Here is a 26,337-nt window from a genome sequence, read left to right on the forward strand (position 1 = left end):
TTAACTTCCCTCTTCATTTAAACTTCCAATTTTCCAACACCTCTGTTATTCACCAGCACATCGCTCTTGCACGGTCGTATACTAAGTATTACCTCCTGCACTGTTTCAGTCAGTGCTAATTCATATTCTAGATTTCAGCTTAATAAGTAACTGACATCTTTTCCACGACAGGGTAAAGCCACTGCAACCAGACCCTGGGCTGGCCAATTTTCTGCAGCTTTTCCTTGGAGCAAGCACACCAAAACCACAGAAGAATTTAATATCTACTTTGTATCTTAACAGAACAGACATAAGAACAAATACTCTTTAGTTAGAGTCAAATTCTATTTAAGTCAAAATTAAAGGGATGTATAAATTGATACTCCATGCGAGACTGGTCCTCTTCTTAAGGATAGTACACTAGCATTTAGTGCCTCTAGAGATGCAACAAACTGGGAATAGCCCCCCCCCCCCTTTCTTTCCTGATGTAAAGACTCTTTTTGTCATTTCGGAGGTCTGTTTAGGTCTCTTTTCCTTGTTCTTCAAAAGCGTATACCAATATCTGCTGGTGCTATAGGTCCCGTGTTGCTGTGTCTCTCCCTTTGGACTTGCCTTTGCTGGGCAGCACCAAAAGTTCTCCCAGCTGAGCATGTTCCCCTGCTCTTTTCCCAGGGAACAAACCTCTACCTCCTCCATCCAGTTTGCTCTATGTGACCCAGTGCTAACCAGCAGGGACAAGGCAAACAACCAGCCTTTCTCCCTGACCATCAGCCATGCCTATTTTAACATAATAAACAGTAGGCAGCCAACTTGTATACAACCAAAAAAATAGACATACACTCCATCATATAATTGCAAATTTGTTCCAGGTGTCAGAGGGTTTCCTAGATGCAAGCAGCCTTTTATACGAAAACAAAATTTTCTAATATTGGAGTCAACTTTTTCCCCCCCCCGCTACTCCCTGACTCACGTTTTATGGTCACTGAAAGCTGCTAAAAACCCCAAACATAAGTCTTTGGGTAACAGCTTTCATACTAAAAAAAGCATTCAGTTATTGTTTTAAAGATCATAAGACTGTAAACAACAGATTTTGACAAATTTTATTGTCTATAGTCATTAGTGAAAAAGATTGAATATGGAAAAACTAATCACGAGGCTAGAAGTTTATTTCATAAAAGAGAATATGAGATCACAAATTCACAGTAAGAAGCAGAGGTTTACCTATTAATTTCAGTTTTACCACAGTCCCCACATTAGTGTGCACTGAGATACACCTTTTCTGGATTAAGAAGGCTCAATTGTTCTCCTATTTCAAGTAAAACTCAACAAGACAAGAAGTAAGATTACACGATTACTTTTATGTATGTTTGGCAATCACCTGAAACTTGCACAACCCTTGACCCTGAAATAATTTTGGAAATACAGATGTGTGTTCTTAAATACTGCTTCAAGCTGAGTATTTCTGTAGGTACAAAAAAGGAATTCAAGGAAACAGTAGGACTAAAATTCCAGACATACCTTAACTATTATGCTTGTATTTTGACAAATACAGCATTGAAGCTATCCTAAACAGTCGTTTAAGTTCTCCGCAAGTAGTGTTATAAACAGAATGCAAAAGCCTTTGAAGTGCGGAGAACATTTTAATCACTTGCGATCATTCTTATAGCATCTTACAAGGGGGGAGGGAGAGGGGGGGTTGCTGGCTGGCACAATCTCCAGTAATTTTCTGTCGTACATGTATTTCCATACAAGGCACTCGGTATGACTGCTACTTAAACCCAACTCTTCTCACTTCACTCCAGACCCTATCGGTAGGGTAGATCTACTACTTCTACGTAGAAATACGTGAATGTTCAAGCATAAATTATTAAAATTATTTCATTTCCAAAGCAAGATCCTTTTTTTCTGCTACCATGAAGTTATATTCCTCTAAAGTATTAAATGAAAAGCAATTGTCATGGTAACAAACTTCATTTTTCTGTAGTAAATCACATTGTCAAAGACAAGACAGTTACGTATTTTGAAGTTTAAGCTTGTTAAAAAGTACATTTTCCTTATCCAGAGGAGAAGCAGAACTAATGTCCTAGTATACTGTTAATTTCGCAAAATGCTTCTAAACATGAAAATAAAAAGTTTTCCAATATAAACATTATCCTCCATTCATCAAAATTAAATATTTAGATGAGAGTGCAGATAATTGTACTGATCCATCCACAAAAATAACTGTTCATATTCCTAAACATGCATAATTGTTCTCTCAGGTGGTCCCTACCTAAACCTCAGATGCAGACCGATAGGGAATTAGCTCCTTTTAATGTCATTTTAGCATGCTGAGGCATTCATAGAAATCTCTTACTGAAACTGGAGAGCTAATCAAAAAAATTAAACTCAAGACAATACTATGCCACTTTACAACTGAGGGTAGTTTGGTACCTAAAAATAGAAGTTGGCAAAGATGATGATTAAGCTCACGGTTTATACTGACAAATCCTAAGCATATACGTCTACAAAATTTGTACCAGGGACAAACCAGCTACAGTTTGAGATCTTCACCTTTTGACACTGCAACTTAAATTTGCCATAGACAACAGGAAGAACAGACTAAGGATTAATCATTAAAAAACCAACCAAAAAACAACAAAACCCATCAGAATTTAGGCAAATAATTCTAACTAGTCTACATTGTCCATAGTCAGAATTTTTTTTACTGAAATCTGCCACTGAAAGTTGCAGTCAAAGTTGCATGTTGGACATGGATGCATGCATGCATAATACCTTTTTTCCACTTCTTTTTCAAACACTTGCTATATAATCAATCCTAGTGTGAATCTTTCTAGTGTATAAAAGCAAGACATTAACAAGATTAAAGGTAATTAAGCAGTATGTGAGATGCACTAGAGTACAGAACAAGTGTTTGTTTTATAATATTAGAATTCATTTCTGATGGTTACTTATAAATGTCAAAATACTACTAATAAAAAACTCAAGTGACAAAATGGCTTCAAAACAAATAGAATAAACTTCTAAGAGTCAGTTTAAGTGTCTTAATGCAGGATATACCTAAATGATGGAAGAAACAGATTCTCCTGTCAGGAAACTATGTTCCTTATGATAGATGGGAACTAATGATGATGGTGAGCAGACTGGGGAAAAAAAAAAATTCCTATATTTCAGCTATAAGAACAAATACAGCATCCTTACCTAACTTGGGTCAAATATACTTTTAAAAGGTCCATTAAATAAAAAAGACAACACAACTACAGAGCACTTTCATTGCATGTTCCAGCTATTCTCGTCCATTTGCATTTATTCATCTCTTGAGTGAACCTTGCTTTTCTTGAAGAATACCTTTGACTTGCTGTCTACGTTTTTCTGCTTTACCAGGCTCATATCTCTGTGCTCTCAGTTCAGTTCTTCTATCCTGGTGCATCATTAACTATTCCCTGGTGCACCAGGGTGACCTGACTGCAAGAAGCATTGGAAAAATTTAAGTCTGGAGGAAGCAATACTTAAATAGCTTTCGTTTTACTTGCGTGTTGTTTTCCATCTGCTTTGCATGCCATTCCTTCAGAAGCCTTGCCTTGCCTGTGTCTCAGAAAAGGCCTACCAAAACACAGCATTCACACGGTCAGAATTCTCCCGGCCAGCTCCGAGTCAGCCCAGGTCCCCAGAGCAGCATCGTCCCAGTGGCCCAGCTTTCGGGCCATTTTCATGAGCCTTGATTCTCAGTACAGTTTTACTCAGCTGCAGTAGCTGCATGTAGAACTGCATTCCTTTCATATATCCATGGCAAATCTTTTCTTTCCTCCCTTTTTCCCCTCCCCTCAAGTCTGTAAGGGAGACCAGCCCCAACACACCAGCTCCGTCTTCTTCACGAAGTTCGGCTTTCCTTAAACTGTTTAGTATTTTAATCGATAACCGCCTCCTCTGCTTTAAAAAGCAGCAATTCCCTTCTGCGCATTTACCTGTTCCAGCAAAGCCTTCCCTCAAGGTTTGTCTTCCAGTTGAAGAAAAACAGATTAAAACCTTGATAAACTATGTAACACTTCCTCCTCCTGTTCACAGTAGGTCTAACACTACTGCTAAAAAGCTGATTGCCACAGGTTAACCCATTAGTCAATTAAATTCTGTAACTGTGAAGTTACTGAACTGTTGCAGACATTAGTGGTTTACAGCTGGTGTTTGTGGGCAACATAATATTTTATGTTTCCTTTATAAAAAGCTTGGCAGCTGATTATGGGCTCACTAGTGGGTTTCAAATACAAAAACCTAAACCTTCGTGTCTAGTCTTAATTGGCTTTAAAGTACATTGCTGTACAGGAGAACTGCTGGAAGCAAACACAGAAACGGCTTTGAAAAGAAATTATTTGGGCCAAAGACATGGAGAAATTTATACCGTAATCCTAAAGGTGAATTTAATTTATATCCAATTTCAACAAATACCCATGTGCAGATATGTTCATTCTAAGATAAAGATCACATTGTGCAGAATTCCTGCGTTTTCCGTAACATGTGGGGCAAGTGGACCTTAGATCTCACTCTGCACATCCATCTCAGCCCATGTGTACACAAGCTCAGTTACTACTCTGTCATTTCACATTCAAACAACATTGTCCCAAAGAACATCAAGAAAATCCCACTGGGGAAACTAGGTCTCCTCTTCCAGGCTGTCAGAGCTCACTTGACACCACTCACACACTAAGAGGAAAAGAAACTGAAGCTGTGATCTACACCAGTTTTAGTAATGCTGTTGATATATCTCTCCTGCCATTTTATTTCTCATTTTAGCATACAACACATTAAAGACAATGCAGGCATAGTGACAGCTTTCAGAAAACATAGACACTGAAGCAATTATTTCAGTGGGAATGGAAACATCAATTAGATTGGAACGGTACAAGACATCATGAAAATGAGTTCAGATTGAACTGTTAAAGTGAGCTTTACTCATAAACATGTCCTGCTATGCTCTAATAACAATTTAATTCAAGACATATTTTGTAGATGCTGAAGACCAAGTCACACAGTGTACACACTCATTACAAACAGGGATGTTTGGATCAACTGAAGCAAATCCCGCTTCATAGTGAGAATTCCTCTCAATTGCTTCATCTTTCATTCTTCTCTAAAGACAATCTAGTGAACTTAAGCCAGATATTTAAATGTTTTTAAATGTCTCCAGCATTCTCTGGAGCATGTCTTTTTGCAGCTTCAAACAGCATTAGAAGGGCATAGATCTCCTCTGTTACATTACTTAAATTTCAGTTGACAATTATTCTGCTGAGCCACCAAACTCTTCCAAAATAGCTGGATACTGTTCATCTGAAGCCTCACCCTCATCCTTGCAATTTATAAAATTTATGACTTGAGGAGTAAATCCATGTCATAGTTTTATTATACCACGTGCTAAAATCACAGGACTCTATATTCTGTCTTCTAGACTTATATACTTTGGCAAATAAATATACCCATCCTAGACATCTCTGAGCCTATAACTCCTTAATATACAAGATCAGAAACGAGTCTGAAAATCCATCAACACCACAATAAATATCACAAGTTTTATGGAAGGCCCAATAACCAAACAATCACATACTGAATTCTTGTTTCAATCAAACTCAAATTGATAATTCAATACTTACATACAAATCCAAATCCTTATACAAAACTCCAAACTTTATATACACAAGGATGCAAAAATTTGAAATGACACTATCAGATTGTAGCAACTTCCTATTACTCAGATTTCAGTTTGCTACCTGCTGACTTCCATGTACATTTTCATCTCCAAGGTAATCCAAAACTTGTTGCCTCATCATAGTTCTAGGTCTTAGACATACTCAGGTGAATCCTTGAACTAATGCCACAGCTCTCCCAAGGTTCCAGTGTTTTAATCTAACTTCCCACTTTGCAGCTAGTTCTGGTTGTCTAGTTATGTCTTTCTTGGCTACATAGCAGAAAAAAAGAAAGAGATCCCTGGGCCAAAGTCAAAAACCTTAGTACAGATGGTTAGGTCTCAGCACCACTCCCCACCACGTCCTTTTTTCATGTCTGTGAGGTTTGGGCACAGTACAAGGTCACAGGCACACAAAACCCTCTTGGCTTGGTGGTCCTACTCCAAGTAGTGCCTTCGCTTTAACACAGGGTATTTAATGCACCTTCTTTTTTAAGCTGCATTTTTTTCTGACCTGGGAAACCACCAGAGTCTAGGCCCAATGCTGCTAGCTTTTGGTCAGGAAAGAAGTTGCTTAAAGTTAGTTGTTTTGCTGAAGAAATCCAGTTATTTCATTTGGTTAAAGCTGTTCATTGTCAATAGGTTTCCTACAGTAAAGTTCTCCTTTCCTTCAGGGAACTCTGGAGGTCCCAGATTAGCTAATGCAGTAGCTTTCTTAACAACGAAACTGAAAATCATCTCTGATTTCCAATGGTTTCATGGCAGTGGCTGATTTTGCATCTCGGTGATAAACACCACAAGTGCTAGATGGGCACTATTTAGGAAAACATTTATTAATCCATGTTTCTTTAATCTAGCAAAGAATTACATGACATGAGTAAATATGCAAAGTGAAAGTAACCTGGTATCTTAAGACAAGAGAATTTAGAGCAACAGTTGCAACCGCATTCAAATTTTCAGATATTTTTCCATTTATATTAATAGCCAATGAATTCAATAAAAGCAGTAGAGAAACTATATACTGTGTTTAACAAGAATTAACTGCCACACGCTTCAAAAACAGCTATCTTGCCCAAGTTACACACCACTATGATTCTTTTGTAACCAACTGCTTCTCACGTAGGTAAAGATTTCTAGTCATAGAACCTGAAGCCCGAAATTTAGTTTCTGTTCCTGCTAATTAAGTTTTCTGTGTGGCTACCAAATACCAGCTCAAATCCACACGTTTGTGTCATGTTTGGGCTAAACACAAATCAACAAAAAATTTACTACTCTAAAAAGTCTTGATTAAAGCAACACCTGATGTAATCTACATACTTCCATGTGGATTACTTCATTTCTGTTCATTTCACTTTTTGGATTTCCCCCCCCCCCCACACACACACACACACCCCCCAAGGGCTGTATAAAGTTTGTATCTCTCACAGAACAGTGCACTTAGGAATCAATAAAACCATCTCTTCCCTAAGAACCGAACAGGTCTGAAGCCAATATGAATCTAGAGCTCACGTTAAAATAAACATCCACTAGGATACAATTCAAGCAACATCAGAAAGTTCCTGAAAAATAGAAGAAAATTTATAATTTTCTTCTAAATTTAAGTGACATTTGAGACCATAGCAAGTATACCTCTCTGTGATGTTTTTCTTATGCATTTGTAACTCAGTTAGAAATATTTGTTTTAAATGATAGATCAGCTTGGCAGTAACCCACATTCAAAATGTAGGAGCCAAAGTTCAAGTGATAATGACGGAACCAGCATTCCTGAATCTAAAGAGTTACTGATATTCTGCATTAGCCCAATTCCTCCAAATAACTCAAGCAGCACACATTCTTGGGAAACAAGGCTTTTATTGTTTTGCCAGTACATTGCTAAAGGACTTTGTCGATCCAAACCACCTGCTGGAATGACAGCTGAGTCATCCCTTTAAACTTTTCCTGTTGGGTTTGTTTGCCCAACCCCCAGACACTGTGCAAGGTAACCAGGAACACGGACAACACCTGAACTGCAGGAACCCTGTGTTTTCATGGGTAAGTTAACCATTCACTTGGCTAGCTACTGCATTGTAGGAGTGCAACCATGAGGAGCACTTCTTCATTTCTAAAAATGCTCCCTGCAGAGTTGGGGGCAAAAGGTTCTTCAGTAAAGCTCTTCTCTCTCTAGGAGTACTTTGGGGCTTAGCTTGGTAACATGCTAATGCTGTACCCGTCAAGAGGAGAAAAATCCACTCCCTTACGCATGGATGTATCCATTTCTGTATGTGGGCTTTTGGCTTTCTTGTTCTTTACACACCCTGTATCTGTTTTATTTTAACAATTTTCCAGAATTTCTGCTATGTAGTTAATTTGGCTTTAATGCGTATAGACTGCCACTAGCCTCTTAACCTTAAATGACTATAATTCCCTATAAAAGCACTTGGCACTTATCTTGTGCCTCCAGTCCAAGAACTTCAAAGTCACCATGATCAGCTCCTCAGTTATAACACTGCCCCGAAGCCCTCTGGCAGAACAATCTGCATATCTTCAGATTTAACATATTTTCATCTCAACTTAAGCAATGCAGGAACTAAAGACTTGGGACTGGATTTTATGAAATGCGCAAATTCCATTAGTTTCCAAATCACATGCTTAAGTATGAACACCCCTTGTAAAGACAAAGACAGGAAAAAATTGCAAAATCATATCCAGCTAAAGTAATCTCATTTTATTACAAAGTAGGTGGTACATTCTGCCTTGGTAAGACTTATTTTTCTTCTTAAACCAAAACAGTCAAATGATCAATTTTCAAAGGACCATGAAAAAAAGTGTTTGTTTACTGACTTCTAGGAAGACCTATACTCTCCAAATATTTCACATGACAATTAATTGTAAAGATGTTCTACTTTTCCAAACTAATTCTAGACTGTTATAACATGATTGACATCCCTTCTTCCAGTTTCCCTAAGAAATATCCTGCACAGCGAAAGCAGCTAGAGACAGCTAGCTGTATAGCCAGCTGCTTCCACAGTGCGACAACAAGAAGTATAAGAGCGACCAGCCTTACTGCACTGATAACAACCCTTTTTCCTCCACTGTTCACACTCAAGCACACAAAGGACAACAAGGTGACTGAAAAGAGCCAGCCTCAACTTACACAGCTGTACCAAATCCTGTCTGACCAACCCGATTGCTTTCTGTGATGAAGTGACAAGACAACATGTCCATGGACAAGAAGAAAGCAAGTAAATGTGTCTACCTCGACTGCAGCAAAGCCTTTGACACCATCTCCCATACTATTTTCATATCCAAACTGGTGATATATGGACTACATAAAAGATAAGCCGGGTGGAAAACTGGCTGGACCACTGGGCTTAGAGGGTGGTGATCAGCAGCTGATTACTAGCGGTGTCCCTCAGGGGTAGAGACGAGGGCCAAAATTGTTTTTTTGGTTTTTTTCATTAATGACCTGGAACACAGGACAGAGCACTCGTGGTAAGTTCACAGATGATACCAAATCAGAGGGAATGGCCAATACACCGCAAAGCAGGGCTTCAGTCCAGCAGGACCATAACAGGCTGAAAAACTGGGCTGACAGAAACCTCAAGTTCAACAGAAATAAACACAAAGTCCCACCAGATCCTGGAAGGATTCAGAAATACTCTGCATAGTTCCAGTAACATGAGAAGAGTACTGCACAGTGCATTAACATGGTAATGTTGGGATCTAGTAATTTTGATATTGTTTGTTATTCATGTTAAGTCAGAATAACAATAAACTTACGATCCAACATCTAATAGTTTTTGTTGCTGTTGTTGAGTAGGTCCACATGTATGATACTGGATAGTTTCAGTCTCAAGAATAATTCAAATGGTAATTAAATAGCTATAAAATAGCTGAAATGTACAAATTCTCTGCTGCAGTCCATAATACTTTTCTAATGCACCCACACAATACAGCTTTTACTTCAAGAAAATTAGATCGTTCCTCCTGATTACAAGAGACTTTCAGGTATGACTCAGACAGTGTTTTCTTGCTGTTTGAACAATGAGAAAACTGATCTTAAGTGCCCTAATTCTGTGAATAAGCTGTCCATCCTCAAGTCCATTACAGCAGTGCTTGGTCAATAACCCACATAGTGTCCAAATGATCTGGAATTGATGGAGATAACACATCAGTCCTCGTTTTTGTAGTAAGAAGAAAAGTTACTTGGAAAATTATACGTGCTAAAGAAAGACAGGAAAGAATTACCTTGTGCAATTTTGCAGTGGCTATATTCTCCATTGAGCAGATCACTATCAAAAGTCAAGTTTGAGACCTACAGAAAGCAGCACGATGAACTGAAGGATCAAGCAATTTAAATACCCCATTTCTTCCAAGGAAATGCATGTTTATCCCAAGCTGCAGAAACTCCTGACCAGATACGATAGTTTGCAGGTTTTATTATACAGAAAGCAAATGTTATGCTGGAAGAATAATGTTCTAAGTATATACAGTACCTGTTATACTCCCATGTCCTTTACCTTTGTCCCCAGAGTTTTATAATTACTCTTGATTTACTCCAGATGTCCCTTGGCAGTGTCATCTGTGCTCTTGCAGAAGAGAAAGACAGCCTGCAAGAAGAATCAGATCAAAAAGGGGCCCAACCACAAATGCCTATACATAAATACACAGTCTGGGAAACAAGCAGGAAGAGTTAAAGTTTTGACTACAGATGCTGAACTAGGACGTCATTGGAATGACTAAGATGTGGTGGGACAGCTCATGTAGTTATATGTATGTTCAGTGATGGTTGGATGCAGGGTCTGCAACAAAGACAGTCAGGGAAGAAGAGGAGGGGAGGTTGTCTTTATGCAAAGGAACCGCTCACGTGGACAGAGCTCCTCTACGGAAAGGGGGACAGGCTCCTTGAGAGCCTGCTGGTCTGGGTCAGAGAAGCCAGCGAGGGTGACGCTGTGGTGGGAGTTTGTTACCGACCACCCACTCAGGGTGAGGGAGGGGACAAAGTCTTCTCCAAGCAACTCGCGGAAGTCTCCAGACCACAGACCCTGGTTCTTATGAGAGACTTTAATCTCCCTGACATCTGCTGGAAAGGCAACCCAGTGGGAGGCAAACAAGGCAGGAGGTTTCTGGAGGGGGTCAGGCATAGCTTCTTAACTTTACAGAGATGCTGGATGGGTCAAGCAGGGGCGAGGCCTTCCTGGATCTGCTGCTCACAGCCAGGGAAGAACTGGTCAGGGTGTGATAACCTGCAGCATCCTTGGCTTTAGTGACCATGAAACAATGGCATTCAATATGCCGAGGGGTGGGAGGAAGGCATGTAGCAGAGTACAGACCCTGGACTTCAGGAGAGCAGACTTCAGCCTATTCAGCAGACTGTTAGGGAGGATCTTGTGGGAAGCAGCCTTAAAGAGAAAAGGAGCTCAAGAGAGCTGGCAGGTCTTTAAGGACAACCTTAGCACAAGGACACTCCATTCAGATACTGAGGAAAATGAGCAGGTGTATCAGAAGATGAACCTGGCTAAATAGGCAACTCATGACTGAACTTAGTGCAAAAGGGGCATAAGCAGAAGCAAGGGTATGCTACACAGGAACACTGCTCGGGTATGCAGGGATGGTATTAGGAAAGTCAAAGCTCAACTAGAGTTCAAACTGGCAAGGGACATCAAAGACAAGAAAAGCTTCTAGTGCTACATTATCTGTAAAAGAATAAATAAGGCAAAGTGATGATTTAGTGAGCCAATGCCTTCTTTGTATCGGTGTTCACTGACAAGGTCTCCCAAGCCTTTATGCCTAAAGACAGGGTTCAAGGAGGAGAGGAATGACCCACAGTGGCAGAAGAATGATATAGTGAAGTACAGACTGGTCAGTGGCAGCCTCACTTCAGTCCCTGGAGAAGTCACAGAGCAAATACTGTTAAAAGCAATTTCTGGGCACACGAAAGAAGGTGACTAAAAGCAGAGATCAAAGGTAAATCATATTTGACCAGCCAGACTGCCTTGTATTCTGAAATGACTAGATGAATACAGATGACTAGAAACTACAGATGAAGAGAGCACAGTGGATATTGACTACCTTGACTACATCTGGAACACTGTGTTCAGTTTTGGACCCTTCAGTACAAGAAAGATGATGATAAACTTGAGCAAATCCCATGGAGGATCATTAAAACAGTCAGGGGTTTGAGTTCATGCGCTATGAAATGAGGCTGAGGAAGCTTGGCTTGTTTAGCCTGAAGAGCAAGCTTTGAGAAGAATGAATAGCAGTCTTCCAATACCTAAAAAGAGGTTACTGAGAAAATAGAGCAAGACTCTTTATTGAGGCACACAGCAAGAGAAGGAAAAACAATGATTGTAAGTTGAAACAGGGGAGTTTCCAATTGTTTAAAAAGCTTACTCTGAGGATAGTTAAGACCTAGAACAGGTTGCACAGAGATAACGTAGAATCTCCATCCTTGGTGTTTTTTAAGACCCAACTGGACAAAGCCCTGAACAACCAGGTCTGAACTCAATGTTGATCCTGCTTTGAGCCAGAGGCTGGACCAGGTAACCTGCTGAGGTCCCTGCCAACCTGATAATTTTATGATTCTACTTTTTCTATATATAAAAGGGTGAAACATGGGAAGAGGGGGGGGAAGGTTTAGATATGAAGCACAAAGAACATTATAGGAAATACTTTAAAACACAGTTGCTACAGAAATGTGATTTAATATGCAGAAGCCAGGATATGCACATTTTTTAAGAAAAAGTGTAGTACTGTGTCATTTCAGCTCAAGCATCATTTTCATTCCTCCAAAAAGCTCCATAATCAAGGTTAACAGCTGCATATAAAAAAAACCCCAGTACTTCATTTCTAGCTTCTTATTATTCCATTTCAGCTCCCAAATTCTTCTTTTAAATTAACCATGCCTACTTAAGTTCTACAACCCTCTCTCCTTTTCCATATGCAAAACATACCAGCTGGCTGTATGGACATGTAGGTAGCTACCACATCAGTTCAGCAGTTTTCAAACAAAGACCAAACATTTATATAGGTAGAAAGCAGACAACTTCAAACATTCTGTGGGCCATATTTTCACTCAACTATCAAATGTATAATCTTCATGGAAATATCAATAGACATGTACCTGCACTTCACAGTACCTCAACTAGGCATACATTGTTAGTCAATGTAAAACATGACCTTCTGTGATGCCTGAAATTCAGAAAATTGTTCTAAGTATAAGCATCATTTAGAGCTAAGGTCATTACTATGATTTATAGCAATCATTTATCCTTTCCCAAAACTTTAAAAAAATTTTCCACAATGGGCTTAATTCTAATTTAATGTTAACTGAGGACTATATGAACTGAATGCAATTAGGAAAGCGAGAAACCAGTATTGATAAAAATTACTATTTTTCATGAGCCTTCTCTGACTTCTAGCTGCTTTTTTTTTTTTTAATCTCTACATAATCAAGCATTACACATTCACAGGGAAAAAAAGAATGCACATCAACTTCAGCAACATTTGTATTGCTTTATTCCAGTGCATTTAAGTCCATATTTCACCTATGTGGTACTTACTGAATATAACTCAGTGAATAAACTGGAATCTGTTAGTCGCTGTTCCTAATACAGATGATTTTATGTTTAGAAATTATGATATTTCACCTGCTTCAGTTGTGATGACTGCTATAATACTTGATGGCTTGGGAACAAGATTCTCTCAACAAATATAAGTGGTTTTGTTAAGTCTGAAACCAAAATAAAGCCCTGATTTCATCTCCTTGTTCACTTTTCCAAACATGCACAGACTAGAAACTCTTTCTAAGAGTTCTTCTCCTGGAAAGGTATTAGAGAAGCATCCAGTTTCACCAACTCTATCTCTTCCAAAAAGCAACATAATGAGTGTACATACCTACTGTAGCCACTAACTAGCAGTTTAGGCCAAGAAGTTCCAGTAAAAGATGCAAGACAGTTTTAATATGCAAAATGAAAACTTGAAGCAAGTTGCATATTCACTTGGTCAAGTCTGCATCCAGAGATTACAACCACAAGCAATTTTCCTGACTCTCAAAGTCGAGTCCCACCTTCCCCACCCTCCTCCTCCTACATTCTTTGTCCTCTTCCTACTTTTGGTTTTCAGCACTTGATTTATGGAGTGGAGTTGAACTGATTTCACAATGTTTGCTAAGTGAATTATACATTCCACAAAACTCACTTTTTCTAAAGAAGATTAGGTGCCCACACATTACTTAGTCAACATACACATTTGATGTTTCAAGTTACTGAAACAACTCATCCTTATAAAACCATTTTGCACAAAGCTTCTTGTACACCTAAGAGCTATGGAAGGACATCCCTGGAAAACATTTCTTCTAAAAAGCAGAGTTAATGTTAATTAGGAATAATTCATTTTCGACTTCTAACAATTCTCACAAGAAATTAACTCAAGAACTTGTCATGCACAAAAAGCAAACAAAAAAAAACCATAAGAACTTATGATTAGTCCTTATCTTTTGGTGCCTTTTCATGTTATCTATTAAAACTCACTACTCTGAAGGATTGTCAGCTTCTGTTTCAGATACTTTTTCATTCTTACCAGAGAAACTTACATCCAAGATATGTTCTCCTCACTGAAAAACCACCGTCTTTGCCTTAGGGCCTTATTTCTCAACATACACTTCCATTTCTGGAAAACAAATGCTTTTTCTTTGCTCAGGAACTTCACTTATTTGTTTCCACACTATATTCTTGTCTCCAGCTTACCTCCCTATTTTTATTCAGACATTTCAAAAATGTGCAATCACTTCCCTGTACTGTGTGCTTGTAATGAGCTGTCTTATTGCTTCCCAGCTAAATTCTTGAAGCACCACCTCTAACCAGCTCTACCTCTTCATGAGAGGGAGATGGCTAGACCCTTCTCATCATTCCGCTGCAACTTCAGAGTAGCTTGTAATTAAGGATATGAGTTCCTATCTCACTAAATGATGTTGTAACCACTACTCAATGATGTAACCACTACCACCTTCGCCAACTCTTTAGAGAAGAAAGGTGAGACGAGCAAAGCAAAGCAGTTTCCTCCAGCTTTTTCAGAAATGAGCATTTCGAAAGCATACTTAACATAAAGCCTCCCCAACCAGAACAAAACTGCTATATAGACAAAAGATAAGTTTGGAAAAAATCCCTAAATTAAGGTCCCATTAAAATCAAGGCAAAGCATGCATCATAACTGACAGGAAGACATGCCAGACATTTGAACTGCTTTCAGGATGCAATTTTTTCCTTCCTAAAATTTTTGTAAATTTGAACAACATGACTGTTTTAATTAAACATTAGTGCCTCTATATCTGTCACTAAGGAAAGCATATACATATATATGCAATGATTTTTTTTTAATGGGCTTTATGCCATGTGACCACATCTGTTACATCAGCTGTGCGCTGCAGACACTGTATAATAGTTATATTCTAAACGATAGCAAGATTGGACAATCAAATCATTGGCAGACATGCATTCTGTGTTCTTTGCTATCTACTTATTGTGAGGAAATAACAATCAGTAGTATAAAGATAAATAATCTACTTTTATAAACCTCTGGGTAACAGTTACGAGTTTCTCCAATCATCCATCCTTGACAGGATAGTATGTTCCAAGGAACGTGATTACAAAATTCTAGGGAAATTTCTTCCATTTTAGGGTGACTTTTTGGGACTCTCTACAACAAATTTGAAATTAGGAATTAGAACTTTTTCTGCTTTGGGGCCAGTTGTTTGTGGAAAGGCCTCTCAAAGTCAAGTTTTCATATTAGACCATTTTTATCCACTTATCGTATATGAAACTGCATCTACTGAGAAAGCTAAACACCATTTTTGCCAGACAGGCAACTGAGTACTTATTCAAGCTTAAAAGTTGCTAAAATATCCAAAGAGGTACTCATCATTCACCAGCGCGTACCTGAAGAAGTGCTCATCATTCACCAGCACCTACCCAGGGCAAGATTTCAGTGAAAACTTTAATACAGTAGGACAGTTTGACTGAACTGACTTGGAACATTCAGTTTTACTATGATCTAAGAAAGCATATAAGGCTCAAAGCTGTCTGTACCTTTTATAATTATCAGTTGTATTTATTAGTGTCTTCATAACAGCATGTATCAGTAATACTGTGCATTCTACTAATACACGTATTTTATCCAAATTAATTAACACATTTCTTAACAGCTGCAGGAACAAAGCAAAAAGCCCAAATGAAAGAACAGGGACCAAGAAATAGTTCCCTAACTAGCTATTAGTATGCACAAGAATGCACCTATGCCTCTGCTTTCAGCATATTATTTACTTACTAGTTAAGAGCCTGTCTTTTGAAACGTTTCATGAGAATGCTCATTCACAAGAAACAGCATATTCCACCACCGCCCCTGTCCCCAGCCAAGCAGCCAACCTTGACAGAGCCCAGCTCCTGGGAGGGAGAGAGTCTGGAGCCAAACATTTAAAACTGCATTTTGCAGTGCTGTGATTTTGGATATCAGAACCTCAAGCTCGCTAACATAACAATTTTCATTTACTACCATTTCTGTCCTCATGCCTAGGAGCATCCTTACTGCAGCTCAAGATTTCTTCATGCTAAGCATCGTACCAATGGAGAAGCCTCAAAGAGCTTCGAGCAAAGACCAAAAGAGCAGACAAATATAGACAAGCAGATAAACATACCGACCAGTACAGCAGGCACTGATCTCAACTCTACAGTGGCCTAACTTGCATCGCTTGTTTTTATATGGCATCATGAAAATTACAGAAAATTTAAAATTTTGTAAAACCACTTTTTTTTTTTTCCTCCCCATGTGGACAGTTCCTTGCAAGCACAAGCACCAAAATGAAAGAACACAAATAAATCTATTCAGAAATGGAGTTTATCAACAGGCCCAGCTGGCCAGCCCTACTCCCCGCTCCTGCCAAGCACGTTCACAGGCTGTTAAAATGGGTTATTAACCTCCAAAGCAGTTTATCCCTCCTCTCACACAGAGTTCTGGTTGAAATAGGAGATCTGATCTTCCTCTGACTGTGGAGACAGAAATGGCTGTGAAGGTATAGAGAGAAGAAATTCTGAAAAGTTATAGATAACTGATCTGTCTCGCTTTTTTGAGTGAGTGCCTGTACGTCCGATCACAGCACAGGTGACTACAGTACCCCCAAAGCATTACACAAAGGAGGGTTAAGGTCTCTCCAATTAAACCCCTAAAGACGGCATCACCGCTAAAGACCTTGTACCTCTCACCAGCCTGAGCAGAGCTCCATACAGCAGCCAGTGAGATATCAGCTATGAGAATGCAGCTCCAAAAATCTGGCTCTCCTACGCTCAATAGGTTTTTGAGGGTTTTCCTTAGTAACCGGTTACTACTTCCATAAGGCTGCTATCCAGCACGCAGGTCTCTGCGGGCAGGCAGACAAGTCCCACTGGCCCACTGCAGGAGACCCAAAGGCTTCTCCCCAAAAGCCTAGTTGATATAAGTAGTTAAGGACTCCTTCTGCAACAGTATTGCAAGTTTTAAGGAAAAGATTGGTAAAAGCAATTCTGTGAGCAAGACAAATTCTGAAATCAATTTAGAAGTAAATTTTTGAAGGGTTTTGAGGATGACTATCTTAATTAAAACAATGTGTGTGTCATGGGGAAATGAACAAAGGACCAGCTTTAAGACACTGGATTTTCTTCACCATTTTAGCTGAACTGATGGCTATTGAAAATTCTCCCTTCACAAGTGACAAGAAAGGAAAGAAGACAGCCACTGGTTAAAATGGTTTCCCACTATGGGGGACGAAACTAAATTAAGGTCGGGGTGGGGGGGATGACAACAACAACAACAAATCCCAGAGAGAAAGGTAAAAGTCTGATGATCCAAGAATCCATCAATCATAGGATTAAAAATATATATTGCAGCCACCAAACAGATGGTGTAAAACTGAAATACAAGACACATTTATTCTGCCAGAGGCAACTGAGAGACCAGATTCAGTTGGTGGGGGCAGGGAGGGGGGCATCTAAGTATCTGGCAGAGAGGTAAGAATCAGCCTCTTAAGCCCTATCTCTTTTCACTGTTTTCTAGAGATAACATAACCTTTAGAACTCGTCCAAAATTTACTCTGCGGGTATAAGATCACAGACCTGGTCCCTTATGTAAATAAGCAGATCTGTTATTTATTTAGTACCATTAGAAAGGAATTTCTGTTGTTTACGAGGCCATTTCTCAATGGGGAAGAACAAGTTCTTTCCATTCCTGAGAGCCATTCAGCATCTTAAATGAGACATCTGACTGGACAACATTGAAAGGAGATCCAAAAATAGCAGGAGCATTACAGGTTTCTGGAGAAAAGGCTTTAAAAGTCCTGAAAGCAGAACTGCTTGGGCCATGCTGCAGCCACAGTATTACCAGAACCCAGCCCTTCCTTACCCTGAGAATTACTCAGAGAAAGAGGTCAAACTGGTACAGCCACACAAAACCTGTTAATGAACCTAAAAGGGGTTGGAAGGACAACAGCAGCCCCTGGGCCAAAAAACGTGTAATAATATAATAATGCAGTTCAATCATCAAGAATGAACAGAAACTCCTGATCACCCAAGGAGCAGGAAGGAGCCAACGATGAGCAGCATGCTGAGTCTATCTCACGGACCGCACAAATGAGTGGCATGCTGAGTCTATCTCATGGACTGCACAAAAGAGGACGGGGCACAGAATTTACCATGGTACAAATGCTACCACGATAACATTCTCTAGATAACGCTGCTCATGTATGCATCCTCACAATAAGAATGTACGGAAAGACAATTACCTGAAGAAGTCTTTACCACGTACTGCTTCTAGTCATCCTCTGTGCCACTGTCATACAGGATCTGCTAGCACTGAAGCAGCATCCCTGGTTATACTTGCACTTTTGCTGCAGCTATAAAAGACCAGTCACTGTTGAACAAGATTCTAATACTGAACTAGAGAAATACTCTATCTGATCCAGTATCTGCCTGTAGTCACAGAGAATAAACAGGCAAAACAAATGAGGGGTACTAGGTTACTTATGAAGAGCATTCCACAATCTCTTCCAAAGTTAACAACATTTCAGATAATCCAATAGTTTTAGCGTTAGAATGCACAGTGAAGCATATCTCAAAACTGAAGCCAAGCAGCAGACCTGCCCTTCATATAATTCACTTGGGTGATTCAGGTTAACTTAAAAAGGAAGAATGATCCTTTTAATCACAGAGAGTTTGCTACAACGTAGCACCTCATAGGGCTGGAGGCACTTTTGAAGATAAAAGAAGGTGTAGAAGGTGCAGCTTACATTGCTCATTCTGAATTACAAAGATTATGTTTTGTCGGTTTGGATTTAGAGAAAGAGGCAAGTAACAAAAAAAAAAAAAAAAAGGAAATCAGGATCTATTGAGTGTGTTGGAAATTTACTTTTTAATTAGATATATGTTAAACAACACAAATTATTTCATTGCCTTGAAACACTGCTGGAATGCTCACTGCAGTCTTAAGCCAAAGGCTTTTGAGGGGGCAGGGGGAGCAATTCAATCCAATCTTCAGAAAATTTATCCGAACATTACACCATTACACCAGCCTTAGCATGTAGAAGATGTGGAAAAAAACAGCAACACAGTGGTGACTAAGAAAGGGTCCTGATGCATTTCAACTTTGCACTCGAAGGAAAACAGTTCTCCATTTGATCCTGGCGAGGCAGGTGTAAGCCAACATATCTGCAACACTTAAGCAATGGCTTCCATTCTCCACCTTTGTTCAGGTACGATTAAGTCTACTAATCAAGAAAAATGGATCCCACCAGACCAACAACTAGCAAAATACTATTCATTTTAAAAGATCAGCTGCAGCAATGCAGCGACAGGCAGCCATAGGAAATCAGGCACTATGGATAACAGGAGCTGCATGAAGACTTCTACAACAACTAAGCTTCAAGTAATTTGAGCTATTAGTTCCTGGGAGGGAACACATCCCGATTCTCCTGAAGTCTCCTGAGCAGAAGAGCTTCATTCTTAATATTCTGTGGCAGAAACTTACACACTGAATATCCTTATTTGAACCAAGTTCTTTTTCCCTGTCATCTCTGTGGCTCACCAAGCATCTCTTGAGACTCAGATGGGGAAACCATCTTCTTTCTGCTCTGCAGAAGCTGAGAAATGGGTTGGATACTGCTAACACACAGACAGCAAATGTTCATGTCCATGTAGGGCTGGTAACTTTTGTTTTAGGTACCAAAAAAAAAAAAAAAAAGGCATGGCAGTGACATTCTAAAAGATTACTGATAGTGTGCACTATGAAGGTCAAATGACTTCATAGCAATCAATTCAAAAGTGACAGACAGTGCACAAGGCGAGGATTTTCATACAGATAACTGTAAGAATAGAAATATATTAGGATTTATTTATTTTTGGTATCATTATCCATCTGTACAGGCCTGAAAAAAATTCAGAAGAGCTAGGCCTACTCTGATACACTTACACTTCTCTGCTCACACACAAATTCCAAGGGGGAAAAAAAAAAAAGCAAAGCAATACAATCATTTATATTTTAGGCCTACCAAAAAGACAACAGCTGTTCTTTGGAAGGGCAACGTTTCTTTCATCTACTGCTTTTGATGAATCAATACTCAGCTGGAAAAAGAAGAGCACAAAAAAGGGAATAGTCTCACAGCAGTTCATTGAAAAAAATCTGCAGCGAGTAATCTGGTCCCCTCGATCTCAGAATCCAAATCTGAGCAAGCAACTACAGACAACAAGGCAGTGCCCAGCACTAGTTATCAGAATTACAAAGGCTAATTTCATCCTCCTTCCTATTCCCATCACTTGGGAATGGGCTAACAATTTAATATTGCAAGACGAAGCCAGTACAAGTCCATGCCCACCTTCAGTCAAGCACGAACAGTCACTATTAAGCTAGTAAAGGGAAGTTACCCAAATGAGACCAAGCAACTCGGCAAAGTTTTCCCAGGATCAGTACCTCTGATAGCAAATTCTTCTAAGCCAAAGCCATGTACACCTACTCCTTGACCCATGGCCGGGGTGGGGAGGAAGGGCCCCACGCAGGCTTTTGGAGACTATTACCACGGGAACGAACGAGTGGCAATCCCTAGTGGGAAGTATTCTTGAAGAACAGAAAGCCAACGTGAGAGTCCATATAATTACATTTGCATGTGCTTACCAATGTGTTCTGTAGTAATAGGGAAGCATTCAAGACAGGAGCTTAGATTTAATTAGGAGACAAAATTGAGGAAGTGGAAGACTTATTACAAGCCAGTGCAACTTCAGCAGCTATGTTCACCTAGGCCAAAACCACCATAACAATATATTTGTATAACAGAAACCCCAGACCACATGAAAACTCCAGAGTAAGCAGATGACTAAGCTTCTGAATTGCACCTAAATGTGGACACACTCAATTTAGCTACTCAGGCAGAGCACAGAACTGATTAGTCCTGCAGCTTTATCAATTTAGAAAGGTAAAGAATCTCCCAAAGTAAAAAAACAAAAACAAAAAACAAAAAAAAACACCACACACAACAACAATTAACACAGGGGAGCTATCAGTTAAACCAGATTCTAAGCTACCAGGTGTAAATTCATCAAGAACCCAAACACACAGCTTAATTCTCCAAATAAACTTTTATACACATATAATGCTACTAACAGGAAGAGCACTAGACATAAATGGGAAAAAAAGCACAGAGGCTCACGTTTCGTATTTAAACAGAAAGCAGATACTGCCCAGAACACCTAACAACCATTAAGCAAGTGGCTTTAATCTGCTCACTGCACTTACACATACGATGACGTAAAGAAAATGACATAAATACCGAATTGCATACAAGACCTAGAGCACTACTAAGCAAACTCTCATGACAGGAATCTACTGCACAATTGAAGGAAGCAGTCCTAAGAAACCTTTCAGAAAGGTAAAAGATTCTAAATTTCTGTTATTATGTTTACGTATTCTTAGTTTCTAAACCCTAACTTGTCTCCACCATTCACTCACACAGCTAATAATTATTAGCTGCAAAGCTCGAAGTAAAAAAAGAAAAAGTCATTGTGCCCACCACTAAAAGTTAACTATTACATTATTAGTTTTCCCCACAACACAAAGGGCTCATAAACCTTTTTTTGTTTTGGTGGTTTTTTTGGTAGGATTTTAAGTTACTTAGCCAACGTGGTATTGGCCCGTACATACTAAAGACAAGCTACAAGGTCAGCTCTGTTGCTCTGTTCACAGACAAGTTCCTTCATGGAGCATCACAACTTGCACGTACGTGTTTGTGTGTCTTAGACCTAATTTCACATCTCTGAGTGAGATGTGGGATATTCTGGGGGCTCCTCCTCTAGAAGAAAGGTAAAAGGAATTTCCAATTACCCTTTGGAAATGGCAAACACTTGTTTCAGCACTCACTTTCTCTATGTTGTCATTTCTTTCTGCAGCAGTGCACAACATTCACATCTCTTTTTAGATCTGCATGAGACCTAGGCTAGCAAAAAAACTTCAATCTATACTACACAGTTAGAAGACTATCACAGAACGTAGTAACAAGCTAAAACAAAACACAGACCTAATACTGCTATATTTGGAAAGCTACCATTAAAGACAAAACTTAAAAAAAAAAAAAAATTTAGGCCAGTTTGATGATAATACTGTTTCTGTGAACACTGTTTGAACTGCAGATTCCTCTCCAAAAGGTATTACTCTTTACAAAAAGCGCATCTTCAAAGCAATGAAAGAAGAAAGTGTGCTTTCCATTTATCATGAAGAAACAATAATCAAAGCTCTGGTAACATTCATTTCTTGCAATACTACGGGACCTTCGCTAGTTCTTCAATGGAACTTCTCAACAAGACTATGCACCCACTCCTAATGGAGTTTTCTCACTTTTTCTTCAGATTATACATTCAAGTTAGTTTTCCTAGGGTTTCATTTTAACACAACTTAAATAATATTTAGCTTGGCTCCTGCAGCCCAAACATTCTGTAGCATTTGTACAAACAAAACTCTAAAAGTTTAGTGGCAAAATATTTTAAGTGGTGCTGTTAGATCTTTTATTAAAGCAAAAAGTTTCCAACCTAGACTAGTGGATGGAATTTTTAGTTCAAAAGGATGCAGAAAGCAACACAGATCTTTTCATAGCACAAGAGTCTAAAAATTCCCTTGGTGTGGGGCCATTAAGAAATTTGTTTAAAAAGAAATTCAGCATATAAATGCTCTTCTGAGATTAAAAATATCTGTGTCATGACAGATGTAATCAATTTGTTTTTATTTATAAATTCGACAAACTAGTTAGAGACTACAGATCAACCGAGCATTATGTCCTACATGATTAGAGGTTGCCATGGACCACAGCGAACAGGGTGAGATCCTCAGGTATATCCAGTGACTGACTTGACATTTCAACTATGAGCAGAATTTCAGTTCAGGGGAATTAAGGTCTTGCTCTCTCTCTCTCTCTATTGCCTACATCGGAAAATTCAAGTTAATGCAGTTAGTTAGTACAAATCTAGAAATACAAGCTTTAAAGCACGGTTATATTGAAGAGAATTTATCAGTGAAAGGTTCATGAGAGACTAGAAGAATAAAAAGGGAAGACAGTATTTAAAAGTACAGAATAGTGTGTTACTAGGTGATCTTCTATATGCTATTTCCATAAGGTTTCAGCCGCTGCCAGGTTTGAACCAGTTTTATTGTTTGGAATTGAATGCTCCAATAACACACTATTTCAAAAAAATCAGCTAGATAATGCACATATCAGTGGTTTGTCTGTGAGGTAAAAAGTTCAAACTGAATATTGTGAAATAGCTATTGTTCTTCATGCAGCTGTTAGTCTAGAATTTAAAAGATCTGTAAACTATACCAAAAACTACGAGGACCAGGAACACAACAACGATTAGATGCCTTTAACCTTTTGTGCTTTTTAACACTTTGCATCCTAAGGCCAAGAAACTCACCCTTGCAGCTTAGCTTCTTATATAGGACAAGCAAAGTTAACATCTCTATTAAGTACAATCTCACATGTGAATCCTAATTGCTGAATAAATTCAGCCTCTCTAAACCCTAAGCAAGAACAAATTACCATATTGCTTTTTAAGTTCTTTTGAGATGGCCAACTAACCTTGTATTTGTGCATCATTTTAACCTGAAATTCAAAAGCTTAAGCCTAGCCCTCGAATCTTAAACACATCTCACTGATGAGACACACACAAATAGTCGTGTTACCCCCGAGCTATGCTTACTCGCAGTGGCTTGGTATGCTACCAGCTTGATTTCCCTTGTCTCCAAACCGCAAGGTTACTGCTCATCAATTCCTGAAAGTGCACATCGGAGTTTCATGCACTGGGAGTTAAGCCTTCTCCAACACTGACATCTAAAAACTACTGTTCACACAACTGAGTCTAAAAGGAAGGCTGATATAGGGAATTCACAGAACAGTAAAGATAGTGGTATACTCCAGTAAGGAGAAAAAAAAAAAGCCCTATATTGCTATCATTTAAGAGCTCTCCATGCTATAAAAATGCATCTGTGTTTCATAAATGCTCTACAATTTCATCCCGAGACAGAACTTAGCCTTTAAAAGGCTAGTATCTATGAAAACTTCTTTTGCTTAGTAACCTTGCCTAGCTTTTTTTAGTTAGAGAAAAATTGCCAGAGGGTTTGAAAATTCCCCAACTCTATGAGCGAGAAGGAAATAAAACAGAAGGGCCATATAACCCACGGCATTCGCCAACAAGCTTAACAACATTTTAGAGTTATCAGCTAAGGCACCTAGGACGCACTGAAGCGCCCCTCTCTCCGCTCGCCCGTGGCAGCGCGGGCAGAGCCGCAGTGCAGCCCCTGAACACTCGCTCGCTCGCTCGCTCGCTCACCCCCCGGCCCCGGCGCGCTGGGACACACGCCATACGCTGAGCATCAGGCAACGCCAGCGCCACGGTGCTGCGCACCAAGCGGGTGCCAGAACTGGACCAGAGCTCAGCTCTGCTTTCAGCTTGTTCCTTGCTCAGCATGCTTTGCAGGAGTTGACTAGAAGAACCCCGAGAAGTTATGAGACACAGAGGGATTTATTCTGAACGCACTGACTACGTTCTCGCGTGCTGAGCTCTGAAGCACCCCACGCTGCACCGCTGCGATGAGCCCTGAGGTCACCTAGAAATGAAGTAACCAGCTTCTTCGTAACAGAGTTACTTCGGCAGTTTAATACAGAAACTAGAGGCTGCTTTAAAATGACTTATATATTTGGTTTAGTTTATGGTGGCAGTCGATTTTTCCATGGTGATGAAGTCACCATGCTGGGGAATCAAGCAAGGAGAGACTGCTACTAGCCACCAGGTGAAAACAGCCAGGTTTTAGCTACAGACTCAGCCGGTGTTTGCACTGACAGGAATAGTCGCTGGGAGCACTCCAGGAAGAGATCTCAACTCCATCACAAGCACCTCACTGCAAAACCCCAGCAACAAGATCCCAACCGACTGGTTATTAAAACGAACAAACAAACAAAAAAACCCTGTGAAGCTCCAGAACTGACAGTTTTTAAAGCAAGAGCAGCAGCAGAATAGCTGTAACTTCTGAAAAGCTCCTCCCCTTCCCTCCTGCAAACATTAATCCGCGGCTGGTTACTTAAAGCGCTGTTACTACGTTCTCCGCGCCGAGAGGCAGGTGTAGAGAAACTCATCCCAGGTGCTTCTCGGGGTACGCGGGGAGCCCTCACGCCTGTTACTTACAGCCTCTCCGCATTCCTGGGAATATCCCTCGGCACGGTTTTCAGCCCCAGTCCGTGACAGTCCACGTTGGAAGCAACGCACGTGCATTTGTGGGGGCATCCTCCAGCAGGCATCCAACTCGCGGAGCTCCAAAAGCTCAGCAGCATCCCGAGGCGCAGAAACGCACTGCTTCCACCAGACACCATGGCTTCGCGGTCGCTCCGGCGGGTACCAAGGTGCGCGCGAGCAGCCGGCCCGTAGGGATGAAACGCCTCTGAGAAGAGAGGGAGAAGAAACAGGCGGCTCTTAGTGCAGCCCGAGGGAGCCCGCCGCTGCCATCGCCGCCGGGGCAGCCGCCGGCCTGCCGGAGCCCGCACGGGTCACGCGGCGTGCGGGAAGGTGGGAGCTGCCTCCCGGGCTCGGGTTTCTCCTGCCGTCTACAGGCGGCACCAGCGGGCAGGGAGTTCAGCGGAGCTCCAGCCAGGCGAAGGCAGACACCCGCCGCGCATCCATCAGCAGCGGCGGCAGCCTCCGGAGCAGCCTCCCCCGCTCCGCATCGCCCGCCGCGGGCCGGGCAGGTAGGCGGCGGCCGGCAAGTCGCGGCAGTGCCGGCGCGGCGGGGGGCGGCGGAGGTGGCGGCCGCTGCTGCGCTCGCCGCCGCCCGCTCCGCTCCGCGCGCTCTGAGCCTGGCAGCCGGGCGGGCGCCCGCCGCCCCGCGCCGCGCCGCCGCGCCACGCCCCCCGCGCCGCCGCCGCGCGCCCATTGGCCGCCGCGCCCCTGACGTCACGCCGCGCTGAACTTTCGAAGCCGCGGGAGGGGCGAAGTTGGGGCCGCGCGGGCCCCGCCGCCGCCGCCCCCCCCCGCCCCGGGGCGCCCCCGCCCGGCCCGGCCCCGGAGCCGCCCGCGGCCCGCCGCTTCGTGACACGGGCTCAAGTTGCGCCTCCGCCGGGAGCTCACCGCCTTTTGTTCCGCGGTCCCCCCTGGCGGCGG

General features: G+C 40.9%; 1 protein-coding gene across 4 annotated transcripts in view; it reads right to left on the minus strand.

The window, feature by feature from the left end:
• The window catches only part of SLIT3 (slit guidance ligand 3), a 517,687-nt gene extending 491,682 nt beyond the window's left edge, over positions 1–26,005 (minus strand). For all 4 annotated transcript variants that reach the window (XM_067304842.1, XM_067304843.1, XM_067304841.1 and 1 more), the window contains exon 1: positions 25,369–26,005. In XM_067304842.1, the coding sequence (XP_067160943.1) occupies positions 25,369–25,553 (185 nt within the window). In that variant the 5' untranslated portion in view covers positions 25,554–26,005. The remainder of the gene's footprint in view (positions 1–25,368) is intronic.
• Positions 26,006–26,337: the final 332 nt, after the last annotated feature.

This window comes from Apteryx mantelli, chromosome 14 (assembly GCF_036417845.1).
Source record: "Apteryx mantelli isolate bAptMan1 chromosome 14, bAptMan1.hap1, whole genome shotgun sequence".
NCBI lineage: Eukaryota > Metazoa > Chordata > Aves > Apterygiformes > Apterygidae > Apteryx > Apteryx mantelli.